Genomic DNA, 17,227 nt, shown 5'->3' with positions numbered 1-17,227 from the left:
GGATTTGATCTCCTCATCAATGAGGAAACTAACAGAAGTAAATTACATTTGGGGGCATTTAGGTTAACTTTGCCCAACGTGGATGAATATGAAATCTTTGAAGGATGAAAAAGCGGCAACAGGACATTGTTCCTTGATGACTCCATCAAGAAGTGTTCGAATTGTTGAGGTTCAATCGAGTGTGTACAAGCGTTGACGAGCGCTGAAATGTGTTGCTAGATGTATCAAGGTGGACATGACTTGCCGACTGTGGCCTGCCACCGCAGTATGCAAAAGTATACTGGTATTAACGAACCTATACGAGGGCAGACATGCGCAGATAAGCGTTGACGGGTTTAGAGAGTAGATGAACCTAGATAAGCGAGGACAAGCATGGGAATTGTCTGCGAGTGGTATCGAGAGTTTGCGAATGTTAACGTATGTCATGTAGTCTGTCTGTACTGATGGGAACTCCCTCCTTGCTTCAGCTATGGACCTTCCGGTTATCAACTACCCCATGGTCAATGGCAGGAAGTACCGCTTCGTGTACGGGACAGGGCTCCAGGCAGCGCCGGCCAATATGCCTGCAGTACGTACCTGTATAGTGATGGCTAGCAGACACCATTAAGAACATTGTTACCAACTGCAAAACCGTCACCTTCACCACAGACAACAACGCCATTATCACAACTCAAACAACAACTGCAGACCTTTGAACATCACCAGAAACCAGCAACGTCAACCCCACCCAACTCACAACATTTCCAAAATCCCAACACCAGCACTAACAACACCAGATACATCACCATCAATACTACACGCATACATCCCTAGAACACAACTACCACCGCTACCACTACCACTATTGCCACGGGTACTACCACCCCTGCTACCACTACCACTATTGCCACGGGTACTACCACCCCTGCTACCACTACCACTATTGCAACGGATACTACCACCACCGCTACCACTACCACTATTGCCACGAGTACTAACACCCCTGCTACCACTACCACTATTGCGACGGCTACTACCACCACCGCTACAACTACTGACTCTACTATTGTTGGCGATCTATAGCCCGTTTTTATATAATTGTATTGTTCTGAATTGTGGTGTTAAAGTTACGTACTATTTTTAAATATCTAATTGTGATAATCTAGTTATTTTACTGGCCTTTCTCGACAAATATTATAATATTACCCTATTTATTATGAATGAATGAGTTTTTAGTTACGAAATGACTGAACTATTATCGATGTTAATATGAATCTTAACTCACTCACCAATACTACTACCACTACTCCTAATCCCCTCCTGCTGCTGGGCGGTGGGATAGCGTAGTGGTTAAAGCGTTCGCTCGTCATGCAGAAGACCCGGGTTCGATTCCCCACGTGGGTACAATGTATGAAGCCAATTTCTGGTGTCCCCCGCCGTGACATTGCTGGAATATTGCTAAAAGCGGCGTAAAACTAAACTCACTCACTCACTCCTGCTGCTACAGCTACTACCACTTCTAGTACTCCTGTTACTACTGCTACTACTAACACTATCACGACAACTACTACTACCACAATTACTACTACTACCACTACAACTACTACTACTACCACTACTACTACTACTACCACCACCACTACTACTACTACTACTACCACCACTACTACTACTACTACCACTACTACTACTACTACTACTACCACTACTACTGCTACTGCTGAAACTGCAACTGCTACTGTACTACTACTACTACTACTATTACTACTACTACTACTACTACCACCACTACCACTACTACTACTACTACCACTACTACTACTACTACTACCACTACTACTACTACCACTACCACTACTACTGCTACTGCTACAACTGCTACTGCTACTACTACTACTACTGATACTCCTGAAACTGCAACTGCTACTCTACTACTACTACTACTACTACTACTACTACTACTACTGCTAATGTTACTGCAACTGCAGCTGCGTCTACTACAACAACTGCATCACCTGCTCCACTTCTCTACACAGCAGAACACACCGAGACGTCAACACAATGGTAACCCAAAAGGCAAAGTCTGAACTTTTTCTTATTGGTTTGTGTAACTTTTTTCAAGACACAATTAGCCCAATTAAAGACATGGCGACCACACTGCTTCAGGCAGGAGGGAGTAGTTTTTCCAAATCCAATTAACTTTACTCATAAAACAGATTGATTTTTCGTTCGCCTTCAGAGATTGACGTAATTCAACGATTTGTTACGAAAAAAACAAAATGAATAAACCTGAACGTAACCGCATGAATCATTTGTTTTACTTTGCGTCGGGCGTAAGTAACACCATCCCACAATAACTAATGCGTTCAGTGATTAGCATGGCGGCGTTTGACTAATCTGCCATCGGACTAAACAGCCTCATTTGTAGGGTGCTCAGCGAGACTCGTATTTCAATTTTTAGAAATGTATTTACAAGTCATTTATCATCAATACATACGCATTCTCGGTATTGACAAACTCAGAAAGGGCAAGTGTAACAGGCATGATTGATGCGGATGTTCTTGGCAGTATCTTTGTGATGTGCATTATTAAAGTATGGGATGTCGCTGTAAATAATGTATTCATTTTAAGTTGCCGTTTTTATTGATTAAATGCAACAACGGTCGGAGATAAAAGATACGTCTTTTTGTCTAAAGCGATCGTTAATGGCGTATGTTTTTTTAGCAGATTCTTTCTGCGGTATTTTTGTATTTGATTTCATATATTATTAGACATTGCCTGACTACAGACGATTGAATGATTCTTTCTGAAAAAAAGAATTAATACTGTTCCTTTGTTTTCAGATATTCAAGCTTGATATCAACGAGAAGACGACCGTGAAATGGTGTGAGGACGGATGCTTCCCTTCCGAAGCCATCTTTGTGCCGCGACCTTCACCTTCACGTGAAGATGACGGTAGGTAGTGGGTGAAGGTAAACGCAATATTTGAGCTCCGTGGTGGCAATGGGAGTAGACACTAATATAACAGGGTGTTGTGTACTAAGCGGTAGTACCGCCCTGTAGTAGGTTGAAGTCAGCAATACTACAGTTAAGTGCTATGAAACGTTTAACAAGTAAAGCTATTCATGGTCAAGAATGTGATAAGAAGAAATGGATTTGTTTCGCTCTTACTGAAGAGAATATAAGATTATGACTCGATAAACAATGGTCCCTCCCCATTTCCTTTGCCTTCCCTTTCTCTCCTTCCATTCTCCGCCTTCCTTTCTCCGTCTTCCCTTCTCCCTTTTCTCCACTTCTCTTCCATTAGTTTATGCCATCCCTTCTTCCCTCGACTCCGTTTCTCCGCATTACCTTCTCCGCTTTCCCCTCTCCCCATTCCTTGCCTTCCTTTCCCGCCTCCTACCGTCTTCCATCCCTTCTCCCCTTCCCTTGGCTTATCTCTTCCCCTTCCACTTCTCCGCCTTCCCTTCTGTGCCTTCCATTCTTCCCACTTCATTTCTGCTCCATCCTTTTCTCTTCCCTTTTCCGCCTCTTCTTCTTTCTATCTTCCCTTCTCCCCACTTCCCTTACCCTCCTTCCCTTTCCTATCTTCTCTTCGCCGCCTTCCCCCCTTGCCCTCTCCCCGTTCCCTCGTATCTCCCTCCCCAGGATATGAAATGTCAGCCCCAAAATATGTTTCAAAAGTAATAACTTTTACAATCCACTTTGGAGCACCATTCCAGAGTTGCCAGTGTCCCGAAGGTTTGATGATAACACATGAAGGTGACATTGTTCCTGTAACCCTGTTTGGTGAGGTATATATTGTTATATATTGCCATCATCCGGTGTGAGATTCACTCCACGGCCTTGGAACCTTGTTATTGATGGACGTAGGAAGGGGGATGAGATTAATGTTCATCAAGGTTGTTATTTGGGAGTAGGAATCTCCAGGGACTCCGGCATTAGGAGCGCTACACACCTGATCTCCGAAAAGAATCAGGCATTAATGTCACGCTGGCGCTACGTTCTTTGGGGGATGATATTTCACAAATAAAATATTGTTTAGTTGAGACCTTTGATGTAATATTCATACAGCTCCCAGCTCCATGGTTTATATTGTCACTGAGGGGATGTTTATGTGCGTCGACGTCATTTAGTTGTTGGTACAATGTGTGTCCCTGCCGACAGTTGTGTAACCCTGGATATACTCTGTGGTGGTCGATGTATAGCGTGAACAGAGGTCGCTGGTTCGGCGGACGTAAAGCTGATATATGGCTCTCTCTTGTGTATACATAAAATGTACTGTTATGAGAGTCGTCCAGGAAGCGAGCGTAAAGACATGAATCATGATATTGGAAGCGGAGACACCTATGGAATGATGAGTGAGTGAGCGAGGTTGTTATAACGTCGCTTTCACAGTATTACAGGAGCGGTGGTATAGCCTAGTGGTTAACACGTTCGCCGAAGACCTGGGTTCGATTCCCAACATGGTGTCCGACGCCTTGATATTGCTGGAAAATTGCCAATGAAGAACAGTGTCATCTCTGACTTCCACTGACCCGGTCATGTACATTTCACCGCGATATTACACTCATCATTTAAATAGGTCTAGCCACTTGATTCTGTTTCGGCGGGTAATCGAGACTGGTTTGCCTCTGACATTGTCGGTTTGTGTTTACATATGTTCATAAACCCGAAAGTTATAAGACAGACACAATCCCAGCATGGCAAAGAAGACCACTAACCTGGCCTTCGACCAACGCCTCAAAAGGCTGACTATGAACAAACATCTGAATGAGTAGACGAGTACCCAACACCTGAAAGAGAGGACCCCAACCAACACCTGAAACAGGGGACCTTAACCAACACCTGAAACAGGTGATCCTAACCAACACCTGAAACAGGGAACCCTAACCAACACCTAAAACAGGTGACCTTAACCAGCACCTGAATTAGGTGACCTTAACCAACACCTGAAACAGGGGACCCTAACCAACACCTAAAACAGGTGATCCTAACCAACACCTGAAACAGGGAACCCTAACCAACACCTAAAACAGGTGACCTTAACCAACACCTGAATTAGGTGACCTTAACCAACACCTGAAACAGGGGACCCTAACCAACACCTAAAACAGGTGACCTTAACCAACACCTGAATTAGGTGACCTTAACCAACACCTGAAACAGGGGACCCTAACCAACACCTAAAACAGGTGATCCTAACCAACACCTGAAACAGGGAACCCTAACCAACACCTAAAACAGGTGACCTTAACCAACACCTGAATTAGGTGACCTTAACCAACACCTGAAACAGGGGACCCTAACCAACACCTAAAACAGGTGATCCTAACCAACACCTGAAACAGGGAACCCTAACCAACACCTAAAACAGGTGACCTTAACCAACACCTGAATTAGGTGACCTTAACCAACACCTGAAACAGGGGACCCTAACCAACACCTAAAACAGGTGACCTTAACCAACACCTGAATTAGGTGACCTTAACCAACACCTGAAACAGGGGACCCTAACCAACACCTAAAACAGGTGATCCTAACCAACACCTGAAACAGGGAACCCTAACCAACACCTAAAACAGGTGACCTTAACCAACACCTGAATTAGGTGACCTTAACCAACACCTGAAACAGGGGACCCTAACCAACACCTGAATTAGGTGACCTTAACCAACACCTGAAACAGGGGACCCTAACCAACACCTAAAACAGGTGATCCTAACCAACACCTGAAACAGGGAACCCTAACCAACACCTAAAACAGGTGACCTTAACCAACACCTGAATTAGGTGACCTTAACCAACACCTGAAACAGGGGACCCTAACCAACACCTAAAACAGGGACCTTAACCAACACCTGAAACAGGGGACCCTAACCAACACCTGAAACAGGTGATCCTAACCAACACCTGAAACAGGGAACCCTAACCAACACCTGAAACAGGGGACCCTAACCAACACCTGAAACAGGTGACCCTAACCAACACCTGAAACAGGTGACCCTAACCAACACCTGAAACAGGGGACCCTAACCAACACCTGGAACAGGGGACCCTACCCAACACCTGAAACAGGTGACCCTAACCAACACCTGAAACAGGGGACCCTAACCAACACCTGAAACAGGGGACCCTAACCAACACCTGGAACAGGGGACCCTACCCAACACCTGAACAGGGGACCCTAACCAACACCTGAAACAGGGGACCCTAACCAACACCTGAAACAGGGGACCCTAACCAACACCTGAAACAGGGGACCCTAACCAACACCTGAAACAGGGGACCCTAACCAACACCTGAAAAGGGGGACCTTAACCAAAACTGAAACAGGGGACCCTAACCAACACCTGAAACAGGGGACCCTAACCAACACCTGTAAACAGGGGACCCTAACCAACACCTGAAACAGGGGACCCTAACCAACACCTGAAACAGGGGACCCTAACCAACACCTGAAACAGGTGACCCTAACCAACACCTGGAACAGGGACCCTAACCAACACCTGAAACAGGTGACCCTAACCAACACCTGAAACAGGGACCCTAACCAACACCTGAAACAGGGGACCCTAACAGGGTGACCCTAACCAACACCTGAAACAGGGGACCTTAACAGGGAACCCTACCAACACCTGGAACAGGGGACCCTAACCAACACCTGAAACAGGTGACCCTAACCAACACCTGAAACAGGTGACCTTAACCAACACCTGGAACAGGGGAGCCTAACCAACACCTGAAACAGGTGACCCTAACCAACACCTGAAACAGATTGCCAGACGCAGTCTTATATCTATACACGTTGGGATCTCCACAAGTAGTCCAGTACCTATATCACATTCCTCACCCATGAACGCTCATTTCACTTCAGTAATTGTCCTCCTTCTCATATATTCATTACCATATTGCAAAACCAAGCTCTGGTAGACAATATATTACAATGAAAACACTCCTGTGGACAATGATTTCTACTGTCTTTAGCTTCCGCTTTGAATCAGCCAGTCAGTTGTTTCCATAAGAGGTCATTATTGTGATTTGAAACCCTATACTCAAGAGTTATAATTAATTGTATGATGTCGTTTTTGGTATAATGTCGCTGCAGGGGTGTTGCTGTCGGTGGTGGGAACTGTGGGGGAGGATCAGGAGGACTTCCTCCTCATCCTGGATGCAGGGACCCTGCAGGAGGTGGCCAGGGTGGTGTTCCCGGGGATCCGGTTCCCCAGAGATCAACATGGCGTCTTCCGCGAGGGGCAGTAAGGGTGACTGTGTGATCTGAGGAACATGGTATCTATGGAGGTTTCAAAGGCAGAACATTCAATATCCTCATTGATTCTTGGAAATTATATCATCAAAGGCACAACAGTTAAAAACTCAATCGACTTTGGGGGGATCACGTCATCAAAGACAGAACATTCAACAACCCCCGTGAATCAACTGTGCCCTCCATATTGCATCGTGTAGGAACATGACCGGTGTTGTTCTTTTTATGATTGTGTGCGCTTGTATGCTTATGCATCTGTCAATGAATTCTTATATTCAAGTAATTTCATATATTTCATATTTACAAATGAATGCTATGCTTTACGCTGCAGTTTCACGTCAGTGTTTCGCGGTTTGAAGACACTATGCCCTAAAAGTGACATACACGTGCAGATCCGGGTTAGAATTGGTCTACAGTAACCCATGCTTGTCACAAGAGGCGACTAACGGGATCGGGTGGTCAGCCTTGGTCGACACATGTCATCGTATCCCAATTGTGTAGATCGATGCTCATGAGGTTGATCACTGGATTGTCTAGTCCAAACAGACCTCTGCCACATGGCTTGAATATTGTTGAGTATGGCGTTAAATATCAAACAAAACAAATGGTGGCATCACAAATAGGGGTGATTGCATTACGTGACGGTGCAACACAGAACACCGTGACCCCCACCACCCTAGACTAACATCTTGTCTCTGAAATAAACATGTTTTACAGAAAAACGCCGCCTTAATTATAATTAAAAATATGATGAAAAGGAGCCCAGGGATTTTCTTCATTTTCAGAAACTGTGAAACACCCCACTGACCACTACCCACCACCCCTGCCGACCCCAAGTTCCCAAGCCCCCGTCCTCCCACCCCACTGACCACTACCCACCACCCCTGCCCACCCCAAGTTCCCAAGACCCGTCCTCCCACCCCACTGACCACAACCCACCATCCCTGCCCACCCCAAGTTCCCAAGCCCCCGTCCTCCCACCCCACTGACCACAACCCACCATCCCTGCCCACCCCAAGTTCCCAAGCCCCCGCCCTCCCACCCCATGGACCCGACTCTTCGTTATTCCTAGCTAGATGAACAGACAGCACTACTATTGTACAGCTGACTGTCCTCCTCTCTCCCACCCATCCGCCGCCATCCATTACTCAGCTACCAATCTTGTGCATCATTCACCAGGATCAGTGCAGAGGCTAGTCGTGGACATTTGGCTGATGGGATATGGTCGGGTTGGTTTCAGCACGAAGTGAATTAGGTTCTGGCGCTGAGAGAAGCGGTTTGGTTGTCTATGTGTGTGGTGTTCTTGTAAAACATCATTTCAGATCCGCCGGAATAAGCGTATCACGTATGCTAGAGACGCAGGGATTAGGACCTGAGACAGGTCGATAAGAACAACGACGATTCGACAGATGGAATTGTTTAACCCTTTTTGATCATTCTTCAAGTATTCAGATGACCTATGTCATTGAGTCTCTCCGGGGTTTGGGATTAGGCACGGTAGCACTTCCTATAAGTTTATGTTATGTTCAATATTGGTTTTACATACATGTAACTTTTAATCTTACGATAGCAATAAAGCCTTGCAATGCAAATTTCAATAGTAATGCTTATATTTGGATTAAAATAGTCTTTTCCATGAAAAACCACCATAATAAATATAGAATGCCATACTGGTGCATTTTGACCTAATGTATTGAATTCAAAATGTCGTGTTCGGAAAGAAACTACTCGTTATTCCAACTCTGTGTTTAACTCTTGTGGTGACATTTTCTAGTTCAATACCTTCGGTTCAAATGCACTAGTATGACGGTCTATATATGTATTGTATTGAGTAACATACAATGCACTATGTTCTAAAATACACCTTTTCCCCAAACGAGTGAGTCAACGAATGTTTGAGTGAGTAGTTGAGTGAGTCGGTTAGTAAGAGGGTAACTAGCTGCGTGAATGCATGGGTAGTTAGTTGAATAGGTGAGCGGATAACTGAGTGAGATGCTGGATAGTTAATGGAATGAGAGTGTGTGTAGATGAGTGAGTGCGTGGATGGGTAGTCTGAGTTAGTTGAAAAATAGATTGTTGAGTGAGTTCTTGAGTGAGTGAAGTCCGAGTGAGACGTGGTGACAAAATATGGCTACCGTCAATATATCGTTGTGGAGCTGCAGACATTATACGCCCGCTTCTCCAAACAGCATCTCCCTCAGCATGGAATGAACGCATCGCGGTTGTAAGCATGGACATGTCGACTGCAGAATTTCAACCAGATGAAGCAAGGGAGCGCTATCAGTTACAGACATTACTCCATGTGATGGCGACAGCCAACCGGCTAATGCCATCACGCCGACAAGTGTTAGCATGGACAACCTGCCCATACATGTACCAGCATTAAGATTGTATTTCAGCTCTGATTAAGACAAATTAATTAATAACAACTAATAAAATATGAAAATTTTGTAAAATAGTTGTTTTAAGTTGTCATATGTTTGACTCTGTGAAACAAGTGATATTTGGCAAACATATGTCAGCTCTGATAACACAAGGTACAGAAATACAGAGACAGATGAGAGCCTATCATGAGTGAGTGAATGAGTTTATTTTAACGCCGCTTTTAGCAACAACATCACTGACTGACTGAGTTTGGTTTTACGCCGCTTTTAGCTATATTCCAGCAACATCACGGTGGGGGACACCAGAAATGGGCTTCTTACCCATGTCAGGAATCTAACCCTTGTCTGCGAACGCTTTAACCACCAGGATACCCCACCGTCCTTGATAACCAGCGTCCGTATGAAACTACTACGAACACTTAACAATCGATCTACTAAACATAACTCTGTGTATGCAAGTGTTATGACATTTTATAATACATTACCTCTAATCGCCAATATAGTGCAGCGTAAGCAGAAAGCGATAAATCACTAACCTTTGACAGTACAATGTAAGTAAACACTACTGGCTGTAATCTTAGGAACGCTGAGAATGCACTTCTGACTTCGATAACCTCTTGTCAATTGTATAAGAATTTTAAATAGTTTTGGTAGCCTTGAGTTAATGGGTTCAAACATTTTTACATTAATCATTAGGTTGTCGAAGAAATTCATTTCGAATGTATTCTTCATGTGGAAGGAGTCGATGTTTCTGTAGGAGATGATTTTGCGAACACCTGGTCTCACCACTGATTTATTCATACACATTGTACTGTTAGTTGGACTTTCACAACCACAAAATCTATTTCGGTAGATTGTTGACTGCCACAAGTACTATATTGACTTTTTCCTAACAGGTAACAGTAAATTTGCAATGCTTATTCATAAAACTAAACTCTGTGAATTAACAAAGAACCATGGAACAAATAAGTTTAACAGTGTCTATTTAAAACTTCAGTGAAATACGAAATTCAATTTAAACCAAACGACCATTTCAATGGAATATGAACCTTTTTAACAAAGGGACCAATTCAATGAAATATGAATCTGTTTAAACCAAAGGACGACTTAAATGGAATATGAATCTATTTAAATCAAAGGACCACTTCAATGAAATATGAATCTGTTTAAACCAAAGGACAACTTCAATGGAATGTGAATCTATTGAAATCAAAGGACCACTTCAATTGGAATATGAATCTATTTAAACCAAGGGACCACTTCAATGGAATGTGAATCTATTTAAATCAAAGGACCACTTCAATGAAATATGAATCTATTTAAATCAAAGGACCACTTCAATGGAATATGAATCTATTTAAACCAATGGACCACTTCAATGGAATGTGAATCTTTTTAAATCAAAGGACCACTTCAATGAAATATGAATCTGTTTAAACCAAGGGACCACTTCACTGAATGTATCGCGCGCCTTAACACAAAGGACCTCTTCAACAATTAACTATGTAATGAAAACATAGGGCAAGTCAATAAATCACTCGAGAAGTGAAAGCAAATGAACACAGCAGATAATTGATAAAGATGTGATTTCTGACTATAAATTATGTTGTACTGGAATTATGTTGTTAGTATGACAAAGTGTTTCATTCATTCACTTACTGCTGGTAGCAGTTTGACGACGACGTCCACGACACTACAGCACAGGGCCGGCATTCAGTACAGGTCAATCACTGTTTATATTGTTCATGATTCTCCAATGTTTATATTCATGGAATATGTACCTGTTTTAACAAAGGGACCACTTCAATGAATATGAATCTGTTTAAACCAAAGGACCACTTCAATGGAATATGAATCTTTTTAAATCAAAGGACCACTTCAATGAAATATGAATCTGTTTAAACCAAAGGACAACTTCAATGGAATGTGAATCTGTTTAAACCAAAGGACCACTTCAATGGAATATGAATCTATTGAAATCAAAGGACCACTTCAATTGGAATATGAATCTATTTAAACCAAAGGACCACTTCAATGGAATGTGAATCTATTTGTACCAAAGGACCACTTCAATGAAATATGAATCTATTTAAACCAAAGGACCACTTCAATGGAATATGAATCTATTTAAACAAAGGGACCACTTCAATGGAATGTGATTCTATTTAAATCAAAGGACCACTTCAATGAAATATGAATCTGTTTAAATCAAAGGACCACTTCAATGAAATATGAATCTGTTTAAACCAAAGAATCACTTCAATTGAATGTGAATCTATTTAAATCAAAGGACCACTTCAATGAAATATGAATCTGTTTAAACCATGGAACCACTTCACTGAATGTATCGCGCGCCTTAACACAAAGGACCTCTTTAATAATTAACTATGTAATGAAAACATAGGGCAAGTCAATAAATCACTCGAGAAGTGAAAGCAAATGAACACAGCAGATAATTGATAAAGATGTGATTTCTGACTATAAATTATGTTGCATTGGAATTATGTTGTGAGTATGACAAAGTGTTTCATTCATTCACTTACTGCTGGTAGCAGTTTGACGACGACGTCCACGACACTACAGCACAGGGCCGGCATTCAGTACAGGTCAATCACTGTTTATATTGTTCATGATTCTCCAATTTTTACTTCGTGTACAGGAAACACTTAAATCTGGGAGTTCAAACACAAGCTAACCCGTGAAGCTAACCCGTGAAGATCCATGCTTGTCGTAAGAAGCGACTAACGGGATCGGGTGGTCAGGCTCTCTGACTTGGTTGACACATGTCATCGTATCCCAATTGCGAAGATCAATGCTCATGCTGTTGATCACTGGATTGTCTGGTCCAGACTCGATTATTTACAGACATCCGCCATATAGCTGGAATATTGCTGAGTGCGGCGTAAAACTAAACTCACTCACTCACAAGCTTCAATCCCCAACGTTACATAGGCCAATACCCACAAGGTTGTTACCATTTAGTCCACGTCGCTCTTATGGAATACTGTAAGGGACTTTCTCGCGATCTCGCATTCTTGCGATCTCGACGTTTAGAAACAAGCTAAAAATGCCAAAAGTGCGAGAATGCGAGACCGCGAGAACGGATTCTCGCACTTTTGACATTTCTAGCTTGTTTCCAAAGTCGAGATCGCGAGAATGTCCCGTACATTATTCCATACACTCTAGAGTTAAACAATATTGGAGAAGAACGGTGACGTGTGTGGTTGCGAAAACTGCAGCTCTGCATTATTTGTTCTTGCCCAATGGCTACTTATGCAAATTTAAAATGAAATCTAGATTCAATCGATCGACAATACGCCTTTTTTCAATGGCGCCCCTGTGTTATTGACAGATCCTGGTGGTACGGGACGAACTAGACGCTTGTGGAGAGTCTGTGTTTATTAGATAACATGCACGTCAGCCTGGGTTTCTGTAAACGAAGCAGACATGCAGCAAGATATGAATAATAACGACTTTATATTTTCTGTGCTGATTTGCCAGTTTGTTAATTTTATTTGATATACTGGAGTCCTGTCAGACAGGATTGTGCGGATGAAAGGAATTAAGGCCGCAATCAGCTGATTGACACCTCAAGAGCGTTAGTCAGAGTGGGAGTATAGGATATTGGATAAGATTCCTTCGCAAATGAAATATGAAGTTTGTCAATTAAAAGGATTGTTCAAAATGGAGACTATGGGAGGTGAGACGTCTGTCTATGAATGAGTGAGTTTAGCGTTCAGCAATCTTCCAGCCAAACTGCGGCAGTCTGTAAATAATCGAGTCTGGACGAGACAATCCAGTGATCAACAGGATGGACATCGATCTACGCAATTGGGATACGATGACGTCGTAATTCTATGTATGGGAGATACGTTGATCTCAGTGTTACGACTGTCGTACTTCTGTGTTAAAAGTATGGGAGATACGTTGATCTCAGTGCTACGACTGTCGTACTTCTGTGTTAAAGTATGCGAGATACGTTGATCTCAGTGCTACGACTGTCGTACTTCTGTGTTAAAGTATGGGAGATACGTTGATCTCAGTGCTACGACTGTCGTACTTCTGTGTTAAAGTATGGGGGTGACGTTTATCTCAGCGCTACGACTGTCGTGCTTCTGTGTTAAAGTATGGGAGATACGTTGATCTCAGTGCTACGACTGTCGTACCTCTATGTTAAAGTAAGGGAGTTACAAAATCGCAGCGCTTTCATCGCTTTGTGAAATAGATTCCTGTTCTGAAACGAATTCCACCGAAAGTGCCAGCATTGTACACGACATACCAAATTAATGGCGTTTCATTGTCTGTGTAGTTTCTCTACCAAATTAACAAGACATTTTGTTTGACAGGAATTACTTCCATTAAAGAGAATGGTCAAAACTGCCTGCAGGCATCATGCGGTTACAATACCCGTCGTGATGTACTGACAAAGTAATCGATAAATCTATGGTTTGTCTCGAGAAAACCTATCCACTGTGACAGTGATATGTAGAACCGTAAGGTAATCAGAGACTATGAACCTTTCTGCACGTACGATATGTACAACACGCGATGTATTTTAAGAAATGGATCTGACTTAATGTCATTGTCTGACTCTATCTTGAAATAACAAGTTAGCCAAATAGATCGTATAGATTCTAATGACGACACAGAGTACGGTAAATGTACGTATCATGTGTACGGATTTGACTAGTGCTGTTTTATACCGTCCCTGACAAACCCATAACAGTAATGCGTATTCAGCGTGACACCTACGGTTACAAACTGTAGCTGACGTTGACAAATAACGTTGATGTCAACAGACAGGTAGAATAGAAATTAACAGACGGGTAACGTTGACCTTAACAAATGGATAAAATTCATGTCAACAGACATGTTACATTGACGTTAACAGATTGATAACGGATGACATTGATGTTGACACACAGGTGGTGTTGGCGTCAACAACCTGATGACATTGATGTCAACAGACTGGTAACACTGACGTTAACAAACGGATGACATTGATGTCATCAGACAGGTGGCATTGACCTTAACAAACGGATGACATTGATGTCATCAGACAGGGAACATAGTCGTGAGCAACATAGGCGATAACAGACAGGTGCGTTGATGTCAAACGACGGGGACGTCATGGAAGATGGCCATTATTCTGATGACATGACGTCGTGTCTGCTTCATATGGGAGGAAGCCCGAAGTGCTGCTCTTTTAAGACGTTTTCCGCCACAGGTATGGAGCTGACAAACCATGAGACATAATAAGGTCGAAACTGGATTCGAACCCGAGATCATAGGTTTCACACCAAGGTCTTATCTCTGCACCTTGTGGACGGCTGGGCAACCATCCATCCTGTGTTGGTCTGATACACTCGTGCATGATGCCTACCACAATCCATCTCTATTGTACGGCATTACAAGCCAATCGCAATTTCTCGTTGCGTAATAAATAAGGACTAGTTGATGTATTGGGGTATTATCGGCGGCTGACAAGGAACTATTCAATGTTATCACTAGGCTAATGAATATTAGCGAGAATAACATCAACGTCATTAGGGAATAATAACTTCTCGTCATTTCTCGCGAGGTTTCGGGTCGGAGCCATCACGGCGTTTATTGAGGCTCTTCTCTTTCGTAATGGCAGAAGTTTGGGCAAAATTGAAAATCGACTTTGCTGGCATATTGCTTTTTAAAGTAATTCGGGCTCTCGTTTTACAATAATAGTGAATAAATACGCTGGATAAACAGTATTCGCTTTCAGATAAATCCCGAATGCTTTGACAAAAAACCCTCATAGCAGTAGAGTTATAGTGAACACAAGAATTTATGCTGAATAAGTGGAATGAAAATAAGTGACCTTGACTTTGACTTACTTTTGCAGCTACATCGTTACCGATACAGATACGTGTTTTGGACTAGTGGTTAATGTCATGAACACTGTGATTATGATTACCGATTGCAGCAAGTACCGGGGAGGTATTTTGACCCGGAATCCAAAAATCGAACAAATTTATGGAAAGGTTGAACAGTTTTCCCTGACGTGAAATACCACTCTCCATCCCTTCCTCCAGAATTAGCCGAACATAAGTAACTAGCTCTCAAGTAAATGTTTACGTGCCTCTCATAAACATCCCGTGACATGCACACATAAATTAAGATGGGATACGATCGGGGGCACCGCGCCCATCTTGGAAATACGTTGTCATATTTGATCGTTGTGAGATGGGATTAGAAAAACCTACAAATCACGCAAACCAAATTCTGAACACGAACCTAATTTGATGGCGGCCGCTCGTTTCATTACGTTTTTTCTAATGAAATTACTTCATGCATGCTATCGGTTCCGCCGACAACAACATGAACAACTGCTACGACGAAAGAAGCGGTGCTCACTACATGTCTTACACAGTATCCAGCAATAGACATGGAAGGATTTCAAACGATTTGTAATACAATTGATGTTCTTATCAATAACTAAACATAGAGGTGTGTATGACCAGATTTACTGTTCTTTACCAGTGTTAGTATATATTAATCTCTTTGTTCTCCGTCAAACAGGAAGCAAGAGTTCAGAGCGGAGGTGAATATAGTTACATCAGTTCGTGTATGTCGAATCATCTGTTCCGTCGAAGCTATTTATAAGCGACGAACTGTGTAATATGGTACCACCTATGTTCCTGTTTTCTGTAACCGATAGTGTAGCCAGGAATATATCCCTCCCCATATTTTTATTGATTTTCAAGTCTGTCTCTTATGTCACATCGCCAAAGACCAGCAGGAACCCCCATCAGACAAGCACCTCTAGTACAAGGTCTCTCTAACACACGTCACTTTCAGTGTCGCCGTACGCCTAAGAATGATTTGCTTGATTTGGTTCACTTGGCTCTGAGTGCGGCGTAAAAGGACATTCATTCCATCGCTGTCCGAGTCATATGTAAGTTATCAACATTAACAGATTAATGGTGTCCGTGTATACCACTGTCTGTTTGCCTGTCTGCCTGCCTGTCTGGTGCGAATGACTGAGTGAGTGAGTTGATGTGTATATTTCTTCCCCGCTTTTAGCAATATTCCAAAAATATCACGGCGGAGGAAATCAGAAATGGGCTTCACACACTGTACCCATGGAGCATCGAACCCGGGTCTTCGGCTTCACGAGGAAACGCTTTAACCACTAGGCCACCCCACCTATCCTTCCTTGTGCGTAGGAACGGCATTGTGTGTACTACTCCGAACTGAGAACGCCCCCTGATCTAACATGCCACATGTTTAACATGGATACGCCACTCGCAACCCATGAAGGTCCGGGTTAGAATTGGTTTTCAGCAACCAATGCTTGTCGTAAGAGCCGAATAACGGGATCGGGTGGTCAGGCTCGCTGACTTGGTTGACACATGTCATCGTATCCCAACTGCGTAAATTGATGCTCATTCGGTTGATCACTATATTGTCTGGTCCAGACTGGATTATTTACAGACCGCCTCCATATAGCTGGAATATTGCTGAGTGTGCCGTTAAACAACAGTCAACCAAAGCAAACCAAACCATATGGTCAACCACCACATTACCGATGTGCTAACCAATCAACCAACCAACCATATACTAC

General features: G+C 42.9%; 1 protein-coding gene across 3 annotated transcripts in view; it reads left to right on the top strand.

Annotated features, from left to right (window-relative positions):
• The window catches only part of LOC124291782 (beta,beta-carotene 15,15'-dioxygenase-like), a 30,969-nt gene extending 23,001 nt beyond the window's left edge, over positions 1-7,968 (top strand). For all 3 annotated transcript variants that reach the window (XM_046728853.1, XM_046728854.1, XM_046728855.1), the window contains exons 10-12: positions 468-568; positions 2,823-2,934; positions 7,088-7,968. In XM_046728853.1, the coding sequence (XP_046584809.1) occupies positions 468-568; positions 2,823-2,934; positions 7,088-7,242 (368 nt within the window). In that variant the 3' untranslated portion in view covers positions 7,243-7,968. The remainder of the gene's footprint in view (positions 1-467; positions 569-2,822; positions 2,935-7,087) is intronic.
• Positions 7,969-17,227: the final 9,259 nt, after the last annotated feature.

The sequence above is a fragment of the Haliotis rubra genome, unplaced genomic scaffold, assembly GCF_003918875.1.
Source record: "Haliotis rubra isolate DU_JTF1 unplaced genomic scaffold, ASM391887v1 Scf5, whole genome shotgun sequence".
In the NCBI taxonomy this organism is placed as follows: Eukaryota; Metazoa; Mollusca; class Gastropoda; order Lepetellida; family Haliotidae; genus Haliotis; species Haliotis rubra.
This window is presented reverse-complemented; position numbering and strand designations above follow the sequence as displayed.